This window comes from Gorilla gorilla, chromosome 1 (assembly GCF_029281585.2).
Source record: "Gorilla gorilla gorilla isolate KB3781 chromosome 1, NHGRI_mGorGor1-v2.1_pri, whole genome shotgun sequence".
NCBI lineage: Eukaryota > Metazoa > Chordata > Mammalia > Primates > Hominidae > Gorilla > Gorilla gorilla.
The window spans coordinates 69,797,162-69,819,156 of record NC_073224.2 but is presented as its reverse complement, the minus strand read 5'-3'; the positions used below and the strand labels follow the sequence as shown (position 1 = coordinate 69,819,156).

The window sequence follows — 21,995 nt, the reverse complement described above, 5'->3', positions numbered from 1 at the left end:
GAGTGATAGCATGGTTTACTGAAATAGGTAAGCTGGCCCGGGAAGAAGGGTGATGAGTTCTTATCTAGGTAAGTATAGTGGGAGGAGATGACAGAATATCTGAGTGTAAGGGCCCCAAAGGAAGTTGAAAGTACATGGAGGTGCAGGAGAGAGGTTGGAGTCAAAAGGTAGAGTCACCAGCAGGAGAGAATTAGTTGAAAACTAACACCGTGAGTTCTTCAGTGAGGGGTGCAGAGCTCATTTTAGGTTTTGAGAATGCCTATAGTTACTGTGTGCCCAGGCCACGGCGCTAATCAAGAAGAGATCGCTAGAAAGGCAGGAACCAGGAAGTTGTTATGCCTCAGTTCCCATGATAGGGTTGTGAAATTGAGAGATAAGAAATTACTTGTATGAATACAGGAATTTTCCTAACAGCCTCTGATTCATTGCTAGTTATGTCTCACAAATTCCATGTAAATCGTTGTAAATCACACCACTTTCTGATGAAGAATATATGTACCATTTGGCTTTGACATATAATGAATTACAATGTTATCAAAATTGTGATTTCATCACTTCCTTCATGAAAGGAAGGTGTTGTGACCTACCATTGAACAAACAATAAATATAGATCCACAATTCCTTTTCCAAACCTTTGGTGACATGTGTTTTAGAATTCAAAATGTTTGGATTTTAGAGATATAAAGATACTCACATTGTGTATCACCTAATACCCCAGTGGGTTCTTATAATCAGTGATATTTCTCCAATAGGATATATAAATAGCCACATTGCGTGGGATAAATGAATTATAAGAGCCCCCACTAACATTCAAGCCTGATTTCTCACTAAATGAGTTCAGATTAGATTTTACAAACAAATGAGTAACAAAGAAGCTTATGAATTTTTGAATTGTTTGGATTTTGTATTGTTGGATAAGATGTTACAGACATATTATAATTTCAGAAAGAGAAAAGCTAGAAAAAAAATGAAGTGGGATAGAGAATTATGAGTTGGGCAGGGGTGGATGATGTTGGGATTTTAAAATGGACCATCAGCAAAGACCCTAAAATAAAGATTAAGTAGGAGCAAGCATTATAACTGCAGAAGGGAATAGCAAGTGTAAGGTGCTGAAGTGGGAATGAACTTGACTTCTTTGAGGAACAGCAAGAAGATCTGTGACGTGTGGCTGAAGTGAAGTGGGATACGCAAGACAAAATGTGATAGAACATTGTTAGGAGGGATGTGGTCACATCACGCAGGGAGTGGGATCTAGGCCAGGACGGAAACTTGTCGGCCCTGTTTTTATTTTCAGTGTAATGGGAAGCTTTCAGATGACACTGGTGTGCTGTGATTTATATTTTTTAAGATTTATTCTGCCTATGGGATATCAAAAAGATAATAGGTGAACAGAGTAGAAGCATTTTAGGAGGCTATTGTGGAGGTCCAGGAGAGAGAATACAGCAATTTGTATCAGTATGATCACAGTGGACAAATGGATAAGTGACCAGGTTCTAAACATACCTCGTGATAGAGCCTACAGCACTTGATTTTTCTTGTGTAAGCTATAAGGGAAAGAGAACCGTCAAGGGTAATCCTAAAGTGAGTAGTGGCATGAATAATAGTACCATTTACCAACAAGAAGAAGAATGAAGGAGTTGCAAATGTAGAAAATGGGAATCAGAAACCAGGAGTTCTTGCTGAAGACATCAAGATGCAGATGATTATTAGACATAGTTGTAGCCATGGGAATACATGAAACATAAAGTGGCTACTATTTATTGAGCAATTAAAATGTGCTATGTCCTCTTCTAAGCTCCTTACATTTCTTAACTCAGTGGATCTTCAAAACAATCCTACACACTATCTACTTGTGATATATGATTTTATTCACATTTTATAGATTAGGGACCTAAGACAGAGAGAATAATACCCAAGTCAGTAAGCACAGCTCATAAGCAACAAAATAGGATTTGATCCCAGACAGTCTGGCTCCAGAGCCCCCGCTCTTAGACAGTATACATCTCTGGCACTATTACCATGTTTTTCTAAGGCATTCAACCTAAAAACTTTGTATTGCAATCTTGTGGAGTTAGAATAGACAGTTAGTGAGCAAAATTGAAATGAAGGTGAAGAAAAGATAAATGTTAGAAAACATTTTATTTCATTTTAATAAACTGTTTGAATTGCTTAAAAGAGTTTAATTTATTCTGTATGCTCCATGAAATTTATATCTAGTTAGCAGTTTTCAGTTTCCTATTCTATAGAATGAAAACTGACTTCAAAAAGACATCTGAGTTTTTAAATAGAAAAGTGCATCTAATTTCTGCAAATTAGAAGGGATTTTTTGTATCGTCTTGTCTTATTCACCTCTAAGCGTTTTTCCCCCAACTTCTACACAATGTCATATACATAATGGGCATTTGGCTAATGTTTTCATTTCGATATTTTAAATAAGTGAATGAGAATAAGCATAACATTATTAGAGTGATCATTAATTGTGCACACCATGCCATAGCATTTTCCTATTAATGGATTGCCTTGTTTTTAAAATACTTTCAGATTGGGTTGAATTTAGTCCATATGAAATTGGCATGGCTAAATATGGTACTTTTATGGCTCCTGACTTATTTGGAAGCAAATTTTTTATGGGAACAATCGTTAAGAAGTATGAAGAAAACCCCTTGCATTTCTTAATGGGTAAGTGATCAAAATAAAAATATATCATTGACTTGCTTGACTATTTTGAAACCTGGGATATTTTAAGTTATTTTCTGTTTCTGTTTTATTTTAGGTGTCTGGGGCAGTGCCTTTTCCATATTGTTCAACAGAGTTTTGGGCGTTTCTGGTTCACAAAGCAGAGGCTCCACAATGGAGGAAGAATTAGGTATCCTAAAGATATGCTTACATTGATACAAATCTTGCTACATTGATAAAGTTTATTGACATATATAGAAAGAACATTAAATCTTTGTAAATATTTCAATTATTCTAAATTTATTAATAATTTGGTTGAATCAATCTAAATATTTCCTAAAAATAATGTTACTTCTTAAGTATTATTTTGACACTGAGGTTATAAAACTCATAAAAATCATTGATTCCTAAGAGTAATTTTTAATAGAACATATCTCTATTCCTTTTTCGCATTATACTGCTAAACATACTATTTTTATTAGAAAGTCCTCTTTTTATCAAATAAGAATAGCTTTTTAAAGATTAGATTCACCAACAGCTAAATACAATGTAATACTGAAGCTTATGCTTGTCACAGTTTATTTAACCCTTAAATATTAACTCACCAGAATTCTGTTAGCATCTTATATTAATCTATACCCAGAAGAAGGAAAAAAATCTAATCACCTCTAGTACACTTAATGATTTTCATTAAATCTAACCCATTGGCCTATAATAAATTACGAATATTTACAAAACCTGAGAAAGTAGACAATCTCAATTGGGGACCAGTGGTTTTCATTCATTATAGGAATACCATAGAAACATGTTTTCTTAAATTAATAAATTTGACTTAAAGCAAACAAAAAATTTATATTCAGTTTCTTCCAAAAGCCTTGCCACCTGTGTTTTAATCAACATTAATTTTTGTGTTGACTGTTTTGACTGATAGCATAAAGAAATGGTGGCATGCTAAATCTGAATTTGGAGCCATAACAGCAGGGACCTGGGAGAAGTGCCTGATGGACTATCAACACAACTACCTACTATCTCTTCTCTATCTGGGAAGTGGCACAGATCTATCTGAGAACAAAGAAGTCGACAGAATAACATTGATGACTTTTTAAATAATTAATTTATTTGAAGAATGCTTGCATGCAAAAAGCTTCCTGCAGGAATTTTAAACAAGCTGTCCTTGGTTATCCCAGGCAATGTCAGTTGATTTAATTAAGTTTACATGCAAAAGAGAATACAATTGTAACATTAATTAGAACATTAAGTTGGCTTATAAGCAGTATTTCCACTGCTCCTACAATTGATTTTAGTTATTTGATAATTTATTTAATATTTGTATTTAGTGTGGTAAACTCCTGTAGTTCATAATATTTTCAAGAGTGTCATTTGTATTTTTGTTAGTTCTTAATGAATAATGGAAAAGTTATCTTATAATTTCATTGGAGCCAAAGATTTTAAAATAAAAATAAAAACAAACACACAAATAAGGCACCTTGTGTTTGTTTATTTTCTGTCCTCTGATCATCACCCAGTTAATGAGCAAACAAGGTAGGTGGCACCCATGAGCCTGCTGTGACATTTACCACGGGGCACATTCTCCTAAGAGTAACTGCAAGGCAATGTGTATAATGATAAAATGATCTTACTTGATTTCTTTTAATGAACATTACATCCCAGATGAATGTCCTGTTCCCAACTCTTTGTGGAAATAACAAACCCTTTCTCTAAATTATGTGAAGATTTTAGAAAAAAAAAAAAGAAGAAGAAAGAGAAGATCACATATTGAGGCTTGCTTCCTGTGCCCCTCTGTTGAATAATCCAGATAACCTAGGGTTTGTTGTTTTTTCTTCTTAAGGCAGGAAGAGAATAGGACTGAAATAACAGATCTGAATGTGGGTGAGACAGTGGCTAAAAGCCAAGGAAAAGGAGGAGGTTTATACTAGGTAGTTTTGAGAAGGTTCTTTGTTGAGAAGTTTCTTTAGAGGCCGGCAGTCTGGCAGCTTATTGACTCGGACTGTGTGTCAGACTGAGGGGGAATATCGTGTATGTGTGATCCACCAGTCGGCAGGAAGCATGTTACCTCAGATTAAGTAAGGATTTCCAGAAATGAAACCAGAGAGGTGACCAAGAGGACTCTGAGGACTCCTGGTGACTACCCTATCCTTTGGCTGACTGAAGTCTATCTCCTAAAGGAGTGTTCAGAGATGATTTTTACTTTTTTGTTTTCTTCCTTCTGAAGAAAGACTTTAAGGTAAATTGGGCTACAATCAGGTAACTCTGAATGAAATTACTTACCCTCTAAGGATTTTTGAATGAATGTGAAAAATTTACACTTTTGAGAGATGGAGTTGTACATTATACTAGGATGGAAAATATGTAAATTCAGAATAGTTAGCTATTCATATCATGAAGTCTTCCTTACAAATAAGACAGTATTTTGGTGAACTATTTTCTTAAACTATCATATGTGACAGAAAGAAAGAAGAAAGAAAGAAGAAAAAGAAGGAAACAGAAAGAAAGAGAACGAAAGAAGGAAGGAAGGAAGGAAAAGAAAGAAAGAAAGAAAGAAAGAAAGAAAGAAAGAAAGAAAGAAAGAAAGAAAGAAAAGAAAGAAAGAAAAGAAAAAGAAAGAAAAAAAGAAAGGCAATAGAAAGAAAGAAAATACTTAAGGAAGGAAAAGAAAATAAATGTAGGACTAGAAACACACCTAATGTATATGGCACCTGGGATAGATCATTTCTTAACATCTCCCACACCTCTGTGTAACAAAATTACTATTGATGATAGCCATGAAATGAAACTAATAATATTAGCTTGTGAACATTTAATCAAATTTTTTATGTATAATCATGCCAGTAAAAACTTAAAAAATAAATGTCAATCCATTGCCTTAAGCATTTATTAACCCTTCCATTACTAACTCTTGCTCATTCACGCACATTTTACTTGAAAAAAGACAACTAGTCTGGGCACTGTGGCTCACACCAGTAATCCCAGTTCTTTGGGAAGCCAAGGAAAGATGATCACTTGAGTCCAGGAGTTTGAGACCAGCCTAGGCAATAGAGTTAGACTTCATTTCTACCAAAAAAAAAAAAAAAATTAAAAAAATTAGCCATGCATGATGGTCCATGCCTATAATCCCAGCTACTCAGGAGGCTAAGGTGGAACGGTTGCTTGAGCCCAGAGGCAGAGGTTGAAGTGAGCAGAGATCATGCCACTGCAGGCCAGCCTGGGTAACCATTTAAAAAACATAAAGAAGAAAGATAACTAGTTATTATGCTAGAATTTACTGCTGTCTTTGTTTTAAGGATTTCTGGTTGTTATTTTAGTTTTTATAACTGCTCTCTTAATATGTTCTGCAGGAAGCACTAATTCTTGACACCAAAAGGTGAATTTCAACTGACAATTTTCAATATTATTGAAAGTCAAAAGATAATTTATGTTAGTATCTTTCATTCATTTTAAGAAAACTGTTTGGTAGCTCACCTGTAGATTTTGGTTTTATCCTTTATCTTCATAAACACCACTTAAAAATATCTAATAAAGAAAAAGGCATATTTTTTGGTATAACAAGGAGCTTCCTATAATCAAGTTGTTATTTTTGTCAGAATTATGATAAACATAAAATTATCCTCTTTAAGTCATGAATTAATAAATATAAACTAATTTTTCATGTCCCAGGAAATTTTGTTTCCTGTGAGAAATCTGAGAACATGATTAAATCTAATAAATCTAGAATTATTAAATGGATTTAAATTTATACTAGTAGAGCTAGTAGATCTCACTCTGTGGTTTTGCTTAGATTACATTTTTATAATAAATTTAATTGTTAATTTTGACACCTGAAATGCTTCAATTTTTTTGTTTTCTTTTCACAGAAAACATTACCACAAAGCATATTGTGAGTAATGATAGCTCGGACAGTGATGATGAATCACACGAACCCAAAGGTGAGTGAGCCGGAAACTTTTCTGGCCCAGATCCATGAGGAAAGGATATGAACACTCTGTCTGATTTTCTCACTCAAGATGCTGATGGTAATCTTCACTTCAGACACGGGAGTGATAAAATTGTAGCTTTCTATTGAGAGAGAGGATTGCATGTTGCATGTCTAATAAAATAGGCAGCACATATAAATCCCTAATTTATTTTGTTTTAATACCTCAATAATACTATAAGTTGAACAAATGAACAGATCCAAGATGGTAGAAATGCTGAATTATATTTTAAGTCTGATTAGAGCACTAGGCTTCTCAGCATGGTTACTGTGATTTGGGAACCTTTTTAGATGACTTTAAAAATTAACATTTTGTCTTTCAGAATTTTGTTATTAAGTAACATGAAAAATTATACTCTCCCTACATTCCTGACCCTTATCCCACTGGCTACACCCTCCCTCTTGAGAAGGGATTAGTGATGAAGCGGGGTAAAAGTATCAAGAACTTGATACGTATATTATTTCATAGTATAAATGAGCCCTTTTACATTTTGACAAGGTAGTTTTCAGTTTGGTGTGGATTATGATAGTCAGTGATGGACTTGGGGCAGAGATAAGGTGAGGATCAGATTTGTAACAAATATGAAAGTCATATTTGTTGTAAATGTTTTGTGGTAAAATAGATTATTTTGACACAGTGTTTTGAGACAGCCATTTATAAAAATGTTCCCAATAGTTAAAAAAAAAGCCAACAAACAAAAACAAAAACAACAACAAAAAACAAAACAAAGGGAAGGCTTTATAAGAACTGGATATATCTGTCCTATTACAGTTTGAATATGATCATCTAGATTTTAGAAGATATTAAATGCTTTCTGGTCCAAAACTTAATTAATTCCACTAGGCATGGAAGAGCCTGTTTTATCCTTGCTTAATTATTACTAAAATTAAAATTCTTTTTTCATAGCTGGGCTATTACTTCCTCAGAAGATGTGTTTGTGTAAATTAAAGAAAAGCTGCCTTCTCTGGAGAATGTAGCTGCACAGGGCCATGGCTTGGCTAGTGTATGTTGTCTTGCGAACATTAAAAAAGAGGATTCCTTCCCTGGGCAGCCAACGCTTTCATCTGGGCACGAGGCTTGGCTAGATGAGTGCAAGTTGGGTTCAGCCCTGATTTGCCCCCCTATCCTGCTGCGTTATGTAGCCCATGATCTGCCTAATCAAATAATGACCAGCAGCCCTGATCATTATGCAGGAACCCCAAAAGAACCCTGTCCTGGAAGCAAGCGAGTCTTCATCCTGGCTCCTTCATTTTTAAAATTTAAAATTTATATATATTTTAGTTGTTTAAGTCCTTTTTGTTTTGAATTTCCTTTTAATGAAGGAAGCTAGCTATTGTAAAGGGATAGCTATCACATGCCTAGCATCTTTAGAATTATTTGTGTATTGATTTAGGGACTACCGAGGAGACAGAATAATGGTTTCTCCATTATTAAATATTTCTATAGATGGTCAGCACATTTGATAACCCCTACAGTACTAGCTGAGTCTTAAGGCTGAGAAGTTCAAGGACTGTTGAATATGGCTGCTTTGGTTTTAGGATCAGCCTTGCTTACAGCATGATATTTAGTATGCGGTTAAGGTTTTCTTTTCGGCTCTTAGTATTTATTTTTTCTCTTTTACATAGAGTTTTTAGAGCAATTTTAGGCTCAAAGCAAAACTGAGCACAAAGTACAGAGTTCCCATATGTCCCCTGTCCACCTTCCACCACCCCTGCCTCTCCCACTATAAACATTCCACACCAGAGTGGTACATTTGTTACAACTGATGAACTTAAATTGACATTATTATCAGTCAAAGTCCATAGTTTACAGTAGGACTCACTGTTGGTGTATATTCTGTGGGTTTTGACAAATATGTAATGACATATATTCACCATTATACATGTCACACACACTAGTTTCACTGCTCTAAAAATCCTGTCTCCTGCCCCGTCCCCTGCTCCCCCAACCCCTAACAAGCACTAATCATTTTACTCTTTCCATAGTTTTGCCTTTTCCAGAATGTCATATAGTCAGAATCATACAATAATGTAGCCTTTTCAGATCTTTCACTTAGTAGTGTGCGTTTAAAGTTCCTCTATGTTTTTTCCTGGCTTCATAGCTTATTTTTTTAGCACTGAATATTCCATTGTCTGGCTGTGCCACAGTTTAGTTATTATTCACCTGCTGAAGAAGGTGAACTTGGAAAACTTGAAGTTTGCTTCCAAGTTTTGGACATTATGAATAAAACTGCTAGAAAAATCTATGTTCATGTTTTGGTGTAGACACAGATTTTTCAATTTATTTGGGTAAATACCATGGAGCACAACTGCTGGATCATATGGTAAGAGTATATTTAGTTTTGTAAGAAACTGCCAAATGGTCTTCCAAAGTGGCTGTACCATTTTGCATTCCACTACCAGCCATGAATGAGAGTTCTTGTTGCTCCACATCTTTTAAACATTTGGTATTACCTATGCTTTGGATATTGGTCATTCTAATAGGTATGTAGTAGTATCTTTTTATTGTTTTAATTTGCATTTCTCAAACGACATTTAACTTGAAGCATCTTCTCATATGCTTATTTACTATCTGTATATCGTTTTGATGAGGTATCAGTTCAGGCTTTTGGCCCATTTTTGGATTGGGGTCATTTTCTTATTATTCAATTTAAAGTGTTCTTTGTATGTTTTATATTACATGTTTTAAATCAAATATGTCTGTTGCAAATAATTTCTTTCAATCTGTGGGTTATCCTTTTATTCTCTTGAAGCTCTTTCATGTTTAGTCATATGATTTTGAGCAAAGTTTTAGGCATTTTCAGCTTTAGTTTCTTCAAACCTATCCTGGAACCATTTACCTTCTCTCACAGAATTGTTGCAATCATTAAATTAGCAAATGCATACAAAAGGGCTCTAAGTTGTAAAGGGCAATGCAAATAGAAATGTACTATTACTGTTACGATTAATAAGCAATAAGTATCATTTATATGTTGACTGTTGGGTTTGTCCCACAAGTGATGCCATTATCAAAGGTATCCTGGTATGGAAGTGAGGGCTTATTGAATAATAAGAAGAAAAGTAAGAAGCAACAGCCCCAAAATCTTTGGAAATAATTGCGTATCCTATTTATATGCTGTGTAACTAGAGATAGAAATAGTTCACTTTAAAGCCTGAATTGTTCTAGTAAAAGACATATTTTGTCCTGTTTGACATTAGAAAAGTGTAAGAGTAGAAAGTAGTGTATTTGTTTTTGGTGACTATATAGTCATCTGGACTGGTTACTGAATGGAAGATCTCTTCATTTACTCAGCTCAGTTAAACAAATACCTGTGAAGATAAGGATTATAAATCATGCTACTATAAAGACACATGCACATGTATGTTTATGGTGGCGCTATTCATAATAGCAAAGACTTGGAACCAACCCAAATGTCCGTTATGATAGACTGGATTAAGAAAATGTGGCAAATATATACCATGGAATACTATATAGCCATAAAAAAGGATGAGTTCATGTCCTTTGCAGGAACATGCATGAAGCTGGAAACCATCATTCTCAGCAAACTATCACAAAGACAGAAAACCAAACACCACATATTCTCACTCATAGGTGGGAATTAAACAATAGAACACCTGGACACTGGGTGGGGAACATCACACACTGGGGCCTGTCAGGGTGTGGGGGGCTGGGGGAGGGATAGCATGAGGAGAAATACCTAATATAAATGATGAGTTGATGGGTGCAGCAAACCAACATGACACATGTATACCTATGTATCAAACCTGCACATTGTGCACATGTGCCCTATAATTTAAAGTATAATAAAAATATATATTTATTATGGTTTTATGTATGTTTAGTTTACATTTATTGGAAATTATGAAGCTGACTATAGAATCTCTTTTTTTCTCTTTATTTCAACACACACACACACACAATCACACACACATACACACACAGTTTTATAAATGCGTGAATATTTATATCAGGGTTTCTAGAAATCAGAAAAAAACGGGGTTTAGGCAGGTGAAGTTATACACTACCATAAATTATTCTTTGATTTTGATTATGAATAAATAAGATAGATGATTATGATGCTTCTGCTGCTGCTGCTACAACTGTTTCTGCTGCTAGCTAGTGTTTATTAAGAATTTAATATGAGCCAGGCATTTTTCTAAGAACATTACATAGATGCACAAACACAGTTAATTCTCACAACTTTAGGAGGTTTATCAGTGAGGAAATGGAGGAAGAGAAGGAGAAAGTAACTAGAAAATAGTGGAGAGAGGGTTGACACCCAAGGATTCTGACTCTGGAGCCAGTGCTATAAATGACCATTCAATATAGTTTCCCAGGAGTAACGGTGTATGCATAGGTGGTAAGGAAAAAGTCATTTAAAACTGCTTCTTTGGGGTGATTGCTGAATTTTAAAATGTTTAGGCATTTGTTTAAATTAAAGGCTTTTAAATCCCCAAACTTTATAAACAAGGATGAAATGACAGGTCATAAGATCAATAGGTCATAAGGGTGTTTATTTAGTAGCAAATATATGTTGAATCCTTTAGCTCTCTCTCTTCATTTTGCAGAAATCCTGAATGTTTGTTAAACAGGGTAAGATTTCTTAAGGTAACTTAAGAAATGTAGAGGATAGAATTAACCACTGGATTTTCTGTGTGTAAGTTATATGTGTGCATGCAAGTGCGTGCACTTGAAGCCAGAGAAAAAGAAGAAAGCAATTCAAGAAAGAAGGAAGGGGGGAAAATGAAAGAAATTTACCTGGAAATCTGAGCATAGACCAAGTGGCACTGTCAAGAATATACCCCTTACACGCACTATAGGTAAAAGGAGAACTAAGAACTTAAGAACAAAAATGATTAACTGCAATATTAATTTAGGCAAATAAACATGTTAAACCAAATATAGAGCTTCATTGTTAATTTTAACATTCAATTATCCAAAGAAGATCCCTTTTTTTTTTTTTTTTTTTTTTAAGACAGAGTCTTGCTCTGCCGTCAGGCTGGAGTGCAGTGATGCAATATCGGCTCACTGCAACCTCCGCCTCCCGGGTTCAAGCGATTCTCCTGCCTCAGCCTCCCGAGTAGCTGGGACTACAGGTGCACGCCACCATGTCCAGCTAATTTTTTTTTTTGTATTTTTAGTAGAGACGGGGTTTCACCTTTTTGGCCAGGATGGTCTCGATCTCTTGATCTCATGATCCGCCCGCCTCGGCCTCCCAAAATGCTAGGATTACAGGCATGAGCCACCGTGCCCGGCCCAAAGATCCCTTTTTAAACATGCATTGTGGAGTCTGTATGGTGACCTTTTATTTGTCCCTAGGCACTGAAAATGAAGATGCTGGAAGTGACTATCAAAGTGATAATCAAGCAAGTTGGATTCATCGTATGATAATGGCCTTGGTGAGTGATTCAGCTTTATTCAATACCAGAGAAGGACGTGCTGGGAAGGTACACAACTTCATGCTGGGCTTGAATCTCAATACATCTTATCCACTGTCTCCTTTGAGTGACTTTGCCACACAGGACTCCTTTGATGATGATGAACTGGATGCAGCTGTAGCAGGTAAGTGTACAAAATATAATCAGTGGGAGCTAATGCAGGAGATCTTTATTCCTTCTCTGGAGAGAAGCATTTTAATTATTATTAACACTTACTCATTTATTATCAGTTATTACAACCTGCATTTAATGTGTGAAGGGCTTCAAATGACTAGGGTTTTTTTTGTTGTTGTTTGTTTGTTTGTATTTTTGAGACAGGGTCTCACCCAGTCACCCAGGCTGCAGTGCAATGGCACAATCATGGCTCACCGCATCCTTAATTCCTGGGCTGCAGCAATCCTCCTTCCTCAGCTTCCTGAGTAGCTGGGACTACAGGTGCACACCACCATACCCAGCTAATTTTTGTAGTTTTTGTAGAGACAGGTTTTTGCCGTGTTGCCCAAGCTGGTCTCAGACTCCTGGGCTCAAGTGATCCTCCTACCTTAGCCTCCCAAAGTGCTGGGACTGCTGGGACGGTGTGAGTCACCGTACCTGGCCTGGAATTTTTTTTTTAAAGAAAAATTTACATTGGATAGGAAATGGCCTAGACATGTCAGTATAGAAAATTTTCATTAATAATATTGAGGAGGACGGCCGGGGAGCAGTGGCTCACTCCTGTAATCCTAGCACTTTGGGAGGCCGAGACTGGTGGATTACCCAAGCTCAGGAGTTCGAGACCAGCCTGGACAACATGGTGAAACCCCGTCTCTACTAAGTAATCCCAGCTACTCAGGAGGCTGAAGCACAAAAATTGCTTGAACCTGGGAGGCAGACATTGCAGTGAGCCAATATTGCGCCACTGCACTCCAGCCTGGGCAACAAAGTGAAGCTCTGTCTCAAAAAAATAAAAAATAAAAAAAAATATTGAGGGAGATGTTAGATCTTCTCTGTACTGGTCACAGTTCAGTTGCAGAAATTTGGAAACTATTTCCTATTTTCTGAAAGGGATTTAAAGAAGGGAATTAGGTGCTTATAAAATCGTTCCAAACCTTCAGGGAGCAAGCTTTAGGCTGAGCTTTCAGGAATGGTTCAAAAACCACTTCAGAATCATCCCCACAAATGTGTTGGCAACTGTGCTTGGCAGCAGAAATAGTGGAAATGTAGCTTCTGTCTCATTTTCTTTTTCAGATTTTATGTGACTGTTTCTCTTTGGCAGAGGCCAGGTCTCAGGAGAACTGGAACTGCAAGGGAATCTGGCAAACACATTCTTAGCCTGACTCCCTAGTGCAACATAGGGCTTGAGTAAGCCAGCCTGTAGTGTTCACTAGGCTATCGGAACTATCTCTCCAGTTCTCAGAAAGGTTAGGTAACTTTCTTAAAACTGCCCAGCAAGAACCTTGTCACTTTCAGGTTTGTCACTTAGCCAGATCCTCAAGAATAATTCCCTTTGGTTTTCAGTTCCATGCCTGTTATAAAGTTAAATTTGCTTTGGTGACCAATCAATACACAATAATTTTTTGGTGATAATTCTGTCATCTTAAATTTTTATATTTCATCACACCATCATCTTTTCCTTAATGTCCAAATGTCATTCCTCAATCATTTATGTCTAAGGACATTTTGATTAGATGCAGTAAAAACTTAAATGGGATATTTCCAAAAAATTTTTCTACTGCCTTTTGTTTAAGCATCATACCTAGAACATACTTGTGAAATTTAGGATATAGCTTTGGATTTTGTTGTTGTTTTGGTATTGTTGTTTCTATGTGTTGCTTGACCCCTTAAAAGGTATTGCAGAGGCAAAAATGACCCCTGTTGTTTAAACAAGATTAGTGCAAACTCATTATATTTTGTGTTATGTTTATGGCATCAAACTCTAGGATATGAGGTATGTCTGATTATATACCGGTAATCCCAACAGGATTCACTATGTTATATAGCATATTAACTATTATATTAACTATAATGAAATTCTAATTGTTATAAAGTCAATATCTCTTTTTAAATTCATCCAAAATAAAAATACACTTAACCATACATTCAGTGACATTATTTTTCTTGTTTAGTCACATAACTATGCTTATTGCCATTGCAATACCAATTAAATATGTCTCTTCTAGAAACGTATGCTTTATAGATTAATGATGATGAGCTTAAAAAAACTACAAATTCATAGAGCATGTCGATATATAGAGAATCTTCAGTTATTTTACTCTATAGAAAGCGAAGATCAAAGAAGATAATTCTGTCATCTTTGCCTAAAATTTCTCAACAGAGCTGAGATTGGGACACAGGTTTCTTGACATTGCTTCCAAGCTTTTCCCTTGGCCACATACCATTCCCCTTAGCCCTTGGTTTTCTTAGTCATCCACTTGCTTATGTAAAAATGGAAGTTTTCTTTGTGTATACTTTATTCTATTTGTTTTACATTATTACTTGGATTGCACCAGCTCCTTATATAGTTTTCACAGCATGAGGTCTACACTCCACATTTTAACAACTTCCTGGAAGTTTTGCAATATTTTATGTAGATTTGGTGGTGTGGGGTTACCAGATAAAATACAGAATACCCAGTTAGATTTGAATTTTAAATATGTATATGAATAATTTATATATAATTTTTGCAGCATTTAGGACGTACACTAAATAATTATTTGTTGATTATCTGAAATTCAAATTAAACCGGGCATCCTGTATTTTTTTAGCTAAATTTGGCAACTTTAGGATGTATGCCTCTTCCTTTTAAACTATTTTAGAAAGTTTCAGTGAGAGAGGAGGAATTTTCATCTTCCTTCTGTGTTTTGTTCATTCTTTCATTCACTTAGGTTTACTGAGTACTTATAATGTGCTTGGTTCTGCACTCCAGCCTGGGCAACAGAGCCAGACTCCATCTCAAAAAAAAAAATAAAAGAATATGAGTTGATTGCGGGTGTTCGCATTTGGAGAATAATAGTTGTACACCACCTTGTCGACTCCTTTCTTCATTTAGTACCGTTTGAAAGAAGGGTTATAGACAGTTTTCATAAAATAACATAAGGAAATATAAACTATCAATCATCCCCAAATATGGCATTATATAGACCAATTTTTTTGAGATACCTGAAAATGTTCTAAGCTAAAATTATTTTAAATTAATGACGTTTGGAAAGAACTTTACATTTTATTTCATTGTGTGTATTTCATTTAAATTATATTTTATTCATTTTTACGTATTCAGTTGAAAAATATATATGGGGTATTGATTTCATTAAAAAATTTATTTCAGTCAGTTCACAGATTCATTCAACTTTATGCTTTACAGGCCAACATTGCTAAAAATAATTTCATTTTAGACTGAATTTACTGAATGAACTAGTGCTTTTTCAGAAAGAGTCCTTACAAAGATAGATCTGATTTACTTCCCTCTGGTTGTTTCCAATTTTTAGAATAATCATATGTTTGGAATGAAAAGTTAAAACATTTATCACAAATTGTGATCGTTTTGGTTCATAAGGTCCTCCTTAAAATTCCTATTTTAAAGAATGCCAACTAAAACTTTCAGCCACAACTTATTTAAAACATTAATTAAGCACATTTCTTTTTAAATTTTGCAACCCCCATGCCAAAAAAAAGATTTTTATCTAATCTAGATATTAGGTTGGAAAAATGTTACATTTGTTTAACCTACGATGATTTTGTTTATATAAATTAAGATGTGGGTGTTTTAGAATTACAGCAATCTCTCAACCTAAAATCAGTAAAAGTGCGCTATTTTTGTGCCTACTACTTAATCTTGTAGACTGTATTTTGTAAACAGAAGAAATTATAATAGGATAAAATTCCACTCATGTGTTTACTGCAAAATAGTTGTGTACCTGTAGAAACAAATTTTGGAGAGCTTTTTATTAGTCATATGACTTCTTTCCTGTTTACTTTTGTGTTTATCCTACTTACTGTGACACACCATCTGGAAATAAGAAATAAAGACATGAGTTAATTTAGGCTAGAGTTCAAAACACAGACATCCAAATATTTGTACATTGAATCTGTGTGATGTATTTATAAAATGGTCATTACAAATATCCAAAGCTGACCTGCTTTAAGGAAATGTTACATAATTCTAAAACAGAGTTATGTTTCCACAACCGCATTAATTCATTCACAAGTTTAGAAACCTTGTATGTTTTAAATTATAGGAGGATATTCTTCCATAGCGGCATTTATCCAATACTCTATGACATTTTAATAGATGTTATACAGTAAATTGGGTTTAAGTTCAAATAAATTTGGGAACATTTACAACTCGATCTCCTTCTTCAAATACAATGAGATACCCTACTGAGTTTAAGTCCTACTTAAAGCTGCTTGAGGATAGTACTTTAAAAGGAGACTAGCTTATATTTGAATCTCAGTTGGACCCTTTACTAGCAGGCAATCTTAGGCAGTCAGATCGCATAAGCCTCAATTTACTTATAAAATAAAAATAACAATGGTACCCATGTTATAGAGTTATTTGGAGGATTGGTTAGCATTTTCATATAAAGTGCTGTTAGTGGAAGCCATAGGAAGGAGAATAGGGAATGCGCAATATAATTGGCTAGTACTTTAAGCTGTTGAATTTTGTCTTTCTCAAGACATGACCTTATTTAATCATGGCACTCTTATTTTGTATATGAGACATCAGTTTATATCTTGCACAACTATGCTTTTTGCAACACAGTTAGGAAACACTACTTACTGGTTTGGCTTGGTTTTTTTGTTTTTTGCAACATGGGTGAACTTAGTGGATATTATACTAAGTGAAATGAGACAGACACTACATGATCTCACTGTTATGTGCAATCTAAAAAAGTTGAACTCAGAAGTAGAAAATAGGATGAGGATTACCAGAAGCTGGGGGGGATTCGGGGAGGAGGCAGTAGATGGAGAAAGAGGCGACCTTGCTCAAAGGGTAGAAAGTTTCAGTGAGAGAGGAGGAATAAGTGCTGGGTATCTATTGCACAGCATGGTGCCTGCAGTTAATAATAATGTACATTTCAAAATAGCTAAAAGAGAGGATTTAGATGTTCTTACCACAAAGAAGTGATAAATATTTGATGTTATGAATATGTTAATTAGCTTGATTTGATTGTTCCACAATTTATGCATGTAATGAAACATCACATTTTACGCCATAAATATACACAATTATTATTTGTCTACAAAATAAAAATTGTTTTAAAAATAAAATAAAACAATAAAAGGAACACTACTTACCATCGATTTATCTTGAAGATGGAAACAATGGTGTTTAGCTACAGACTAAAGCTGGGAATTGGTCCACATGATTTTCCCCTCAAATGCTCTCACTCTTGGATTTAAGAAAGGATAAAAGGATACTACCAGTTTACTGATGATAAAGGGCAAACCAAACAGAATATGAGAGAAATCATCTGTTTTTGGTTACACTTTGAGCTAAATTTTTTTTAAAAAACTGAGTTTATGAAGCCAAAAAAATTTTATGAATTATAATTATACTTTCATTAGATTAGGGAAAATCACTGCATGTAAAATTAGAGTAATCTTCCTCCCTTATTCAAGGTTTCAGTTTCCTCAGTTTTAGTTACCCACAGTCACCTGCTGTCAACCACAGTTTGAAAAAAATAAAAATTCCAGAAATAAATAATTCAGAGTTTTAAATTGCATGCCATTCTGAGTAGCATGATGAACTCTCATGCCTTTCCTCCTGAGATGCAAATCATCTCTCTGTCCAGGCTGCATATGCTACCTGCCCATTAGTGACTCAGTGGCCATCTCAGTTAACCAGATTGACTGTCACAGTATCACAATGTCTGTATTCAAGTAACCTTTTTTTTTCCTACTTAATAATGGCCCCAAAGTGTAAGAGTAGTGATGCTGACATAGTGTTATAATTGTTCTCTTTTATTTTTACTGTTGTTAATCTCTTACTGTGCCTAATTTATAGATTAACCTTTATCATGGGTATGTGTGTGTAAGAAAAAACATAGTATATGTAGAGATTTGTACTATGCACAGTTTCACACATCCACTGGGGGGTCTTGTGGCATATCCCACCAAGTAAGTAGGGACTACCATACTCCCATTATTGTGTTTTTAAATGTTAGGTTCAATTGCGATTAAATACACATATTAATGTGGTTTTAATAATTGATAGGATTATGTGCTGATAAACTCTATACTTTGTAGTTATTTTATATTTATTTATTTATTTATTTATTTATTTATTTTTGAGATGGAGTCTTGCTCTGTTGCCCAGGCTGCAGTGCAGCGGCGTGATCCCGGCTCTCTGCAAGCTCCGTCTCCCGAGTTCATGCCATTCTCCTGCCTCAGCCTCAGAGTAGCTGGGACTACAGGCGCCCGCCACCGCGCCTGGCTAAATTTTTGTATTTTTAGTAGAGACGGGTTTCACCGTGTTAGTCAGGATGGTCTCGATCTCCTCACCTCGTGATCCACCCGCCTCGGCCTCCCAAAGTGCTGGGATTAACAGGCGTGAGCCACTGCGCCTGGTCACTTTGTAGTTATTATTTTTTATACTATTCATTTCAAGCCCTCTTAGTTAGTCATGCTACTTTCTAAAGTAATAGTGTCACACCGTGCTTAGGGCTTAGACCTTGTGAACCTGGCTTGGAATCTTGACTCTCACTATCTGTTTGAAAATAGACAATTTATTTTACCTCTGTGAGCCTCAGTTTCCTTATCTTTAAAATGGCTACCTCCTTTGTAAGATTGTTTCCTTGTCTTTAAAATGGCTGTCTCCTTTGTAAGAGTCGTATAAGAATAATAAATCTTATATATGAAATTTCTGATACATAATAGACTCAGTATAAATGAAGTCATCATTAGGATAAATATGAGTAACCAACTAATGAATTATAACTTTTTAGTGAAATATTTAAAAATAAATTTAAGCCAAAGAATATTTTTACCTGTAAGATGTTCACATATGTAATTGTTAAACTAAAAATTTCAGAAGAATAAATATTAAAATTGGGCTCGACAGTTTATATAGCTCAGTCTTACATCTTTACATTCCAGGTTCTGTGATAGATAGTCTAGTATTTTGGCTGATGACAAAGTGCATTCTCACTACTGTTTGTAAATACTTATTAAGAAAACAGAATTGAGCTACAGATAATTATTTAAAGAACTATTTCTCGTCTCTCTCCTTATTGCCCTATAAGTTAGCCTTGGACACAGCCAGCCTTTATTATTTAGCCATATTACCTTATCGTTGTCTTTAAAAATAGCTTTATTTTTAGCACATTTGGTTTTATTCAAGACCGTTATTCACAAATTTCCTCTTTGCTTCACCTGTTCTGGGCCGTATGAATTGCCTCAGCCATAAAATTTATTCTTCTTTATTTATAAGCATCACTAGTAAGCGTTTGTAACATTTATTTGTTATTCAGTATTTTAGAAATGGGAATTTTTAATAGATGTAAGGAAACGGATGACTTTGTTAACTGTAGAACGTTGGATATTAATGTTTCTTTAAAGTATTAATAACTATGCCAAAGTCTTATTCTTTCACTTTACACTGAATAAAATATTATGACTGTCTCATTGGTGTTTTTACTTCAACCTTTATTTATAATGAGGATTATGGATTTAATTGGACAAGAAGAATTTAAAGATTTTCTTTCCTTTTTGATTTCATGCTCTTAAAATCTAATAAGTAAAACTGACTATAGGAGAATTATAGTATTATTCTTACTTAGAAATATATGAAGGGAAACTAACATACACTAGGTTCCTACTGTGTGCTGAGCATGTATGTATGTACATAGGTATTAAGTCAGAGATCCTTATTCATATCTGGTGTGACCATCTTCACTTTATTCTACTATCATAGGCCTCCCTCTGGGGCTTTGCCAGCCTTCTTCTAACAGCAGGAGGAAACGAGAGTGTGGACAAGGGAACAGAGCACAACAGCTGTATGGCATTTTATCCAGTTCAATTCAAACCAGTTCAATTCTGGTCATGTTTTATTTTCCTGGCAAGTGAATTAGGAGCACCACACATAAATGTGAAGAGTAATGTGTTATCAGTATTATTTTTTCATAAAATTGATGATCTCTAGGTCCTCTTTGTCTTCAGACCCCTTGCCATCTCATCTGTTCTCCTCCCATACTGTCCTCAGACTGCAGGCTCCTTGCTGTCCTCAAACACACCCAGCCTGATTCTGCCTTGGGACCCTTGCTCTAGCTCCTCCCTCTCCCTGGTAACTTCTGGATCCCACCCTCCCAATCTTTAGGTGGCCTGTTCCGTATCATTATTCTTATTTCAGTGTAAGGTTTTCTTCTCAGAGGCATCTCCCCTGACCATCCACCTGAAGTTACTTACTCCTTATTACAGTGTCCTTGATCATTTTCTTCATTGCATTTATCACGTTATGAAGTGCCCTCTTAATACATTTATTTACTTATTGGCGGTGTACTCGCAATATGAGCTCTATCAGAGCAGAGCATGTATCTATCTTGTTCAGCATCTGGAATCATATCTGAATGGTAGTAGCCAACATATATTTGCTGGGTGTGTTGGCTGGATGATTTCCTTGAACTCCCACCTTGTGTTGGAATGCACACTCACCCTCAAGAGAGGCAGCCTGGGAACCATACAGAGTCTGCCACCTCCCAGTTGTGCCACCTTCGAGATGACTCTTCATTGGCTTCACCCTCCATTTACAGATGTCCTTTGCCTCACCTGTCTGTTATAAGAGTTAAACAAGATTATGCATGAGGAAATGTTTAGAAACCTGTAAAGACCTACGTAATGTAAGATAATACTATTAAAGTGATCATAGCTTAGAGTTAATACCAGGACCTGAGCTAAGTGCTTTCCATGCCTTGTCCCTATAAATCCTCACAGCAACCTTATTTGATAATTACTTTTATCCTGATGTTGCAGATGAAGAAACTAAGACTTAAAGGTAATAATTACAATTGCTAAAGTTGGTTTCATGCCCAGCTCTATTTGTCTCCAAAGCCTGAGGGCCTCATCATATGAAATTCTTTCAAATTTGAAACCAACATTTTTAGATGATAAACACTGATGAATGATCATTTAATTCATTCTTGTTTTTCTTTTATGTTTTTAAGATCCTGATGAATTTGAGCGAATATATGAGCCTCTGGATGTCAAAAGTAAAAAGATTCATGTAGTGGACAGTGGGCTCACATTTAACCTGCCGTATCCCTTGATACTGAGACCTCAGAGAGGGGTTGATCTCATAATCTCCTTTGACTTTTCTGCAAGGCCAAGTGACTCTAGTCCTCCGTTCAAGGTAAGGATACATAATACAGCATTCCATTCTCTACCACATTCTCTTGCTTGCCTTATAGATCTCTTAGTCCCTTTGACTCCAGTTTCTTATTCCTTTAATGTATTTTCTACATATTTATGAGTAATAGTTCTAAAACGCAAACATGATTCAATCAGTCTCCTGCTTAAAGAAACTTTTAAATAGTTCTAATGAGCTCAATAAAGGTCAGAGCCCTGAGCAGGACAAGAATAATACAGTGGGTCTGAAGTTTAGAAAGGAAATGAGGCTGAGATTTGGGAGTTAGCAAGTAAATGATCGTTAAAACCATGAATGGAGAGGGTACACCCTGAGAAGAGAAGTGGACATAAATAGTACTTTCAAGAATGCTATCAAGGGGAAAGGAGGAGAACAAAGGAAGTGTGTAGTATTATGAAAACTGAAGATATGTAACAAGGGGGTTTTTTGGTGAACTGGACAAGGCCAGTTTGTATAGGGCTGTGAGGGCAGAAATCAGACCAGAGTGGTTTGAGGGATGAGTGGAAGTTAAAAAAAAAAAAAAAAAAAAAGACATCATTTATGTAGATGGTT

General features: G+C 35.4%; 1 protein-coding gene across 3 annotated transcripts in view; it reads left to right on the top strand.

Annotated features, from left to right (window-relative positions):
* The window catches only part of PLA2G4A (phospholipase A2 group IVA), a 159,854-nt gene that overhangs the window by 115,105 nt on the left and 22,754 nt on the right, over nucleotides 1–21,995 (top strand). For all 3 annotated transcript variants that reach the window (XM_004028065.3, XM_055378071.2, XM_055378078.2), the window contains 5 exons: nucleotides 2,542–2,679; nucleotides 2,774–2,866; nucleotides 6,549–6,620; nucleotides 11,988–12,230; nucleotides 21,244–21,428. In XM_004028065.3, coding sequence (XP_004028114.1) covers nucleotides 2,542–2,679; nucleotides 2,774–2,866; nucleotides 6,549–6,620; nucleotides 11,988–12,230; nucleotides 21,244–21,428 — 731 coding nt within the window. The remainder of the gene's footprint in view (nucleotides 1–2,541; nucleotides 2,680–2,773; nucleotides 2,867–6,548; nucleotides 6,621–11,987; nucleotides 12,231–21,243; nucleotides 21,429–21,995) is intronic.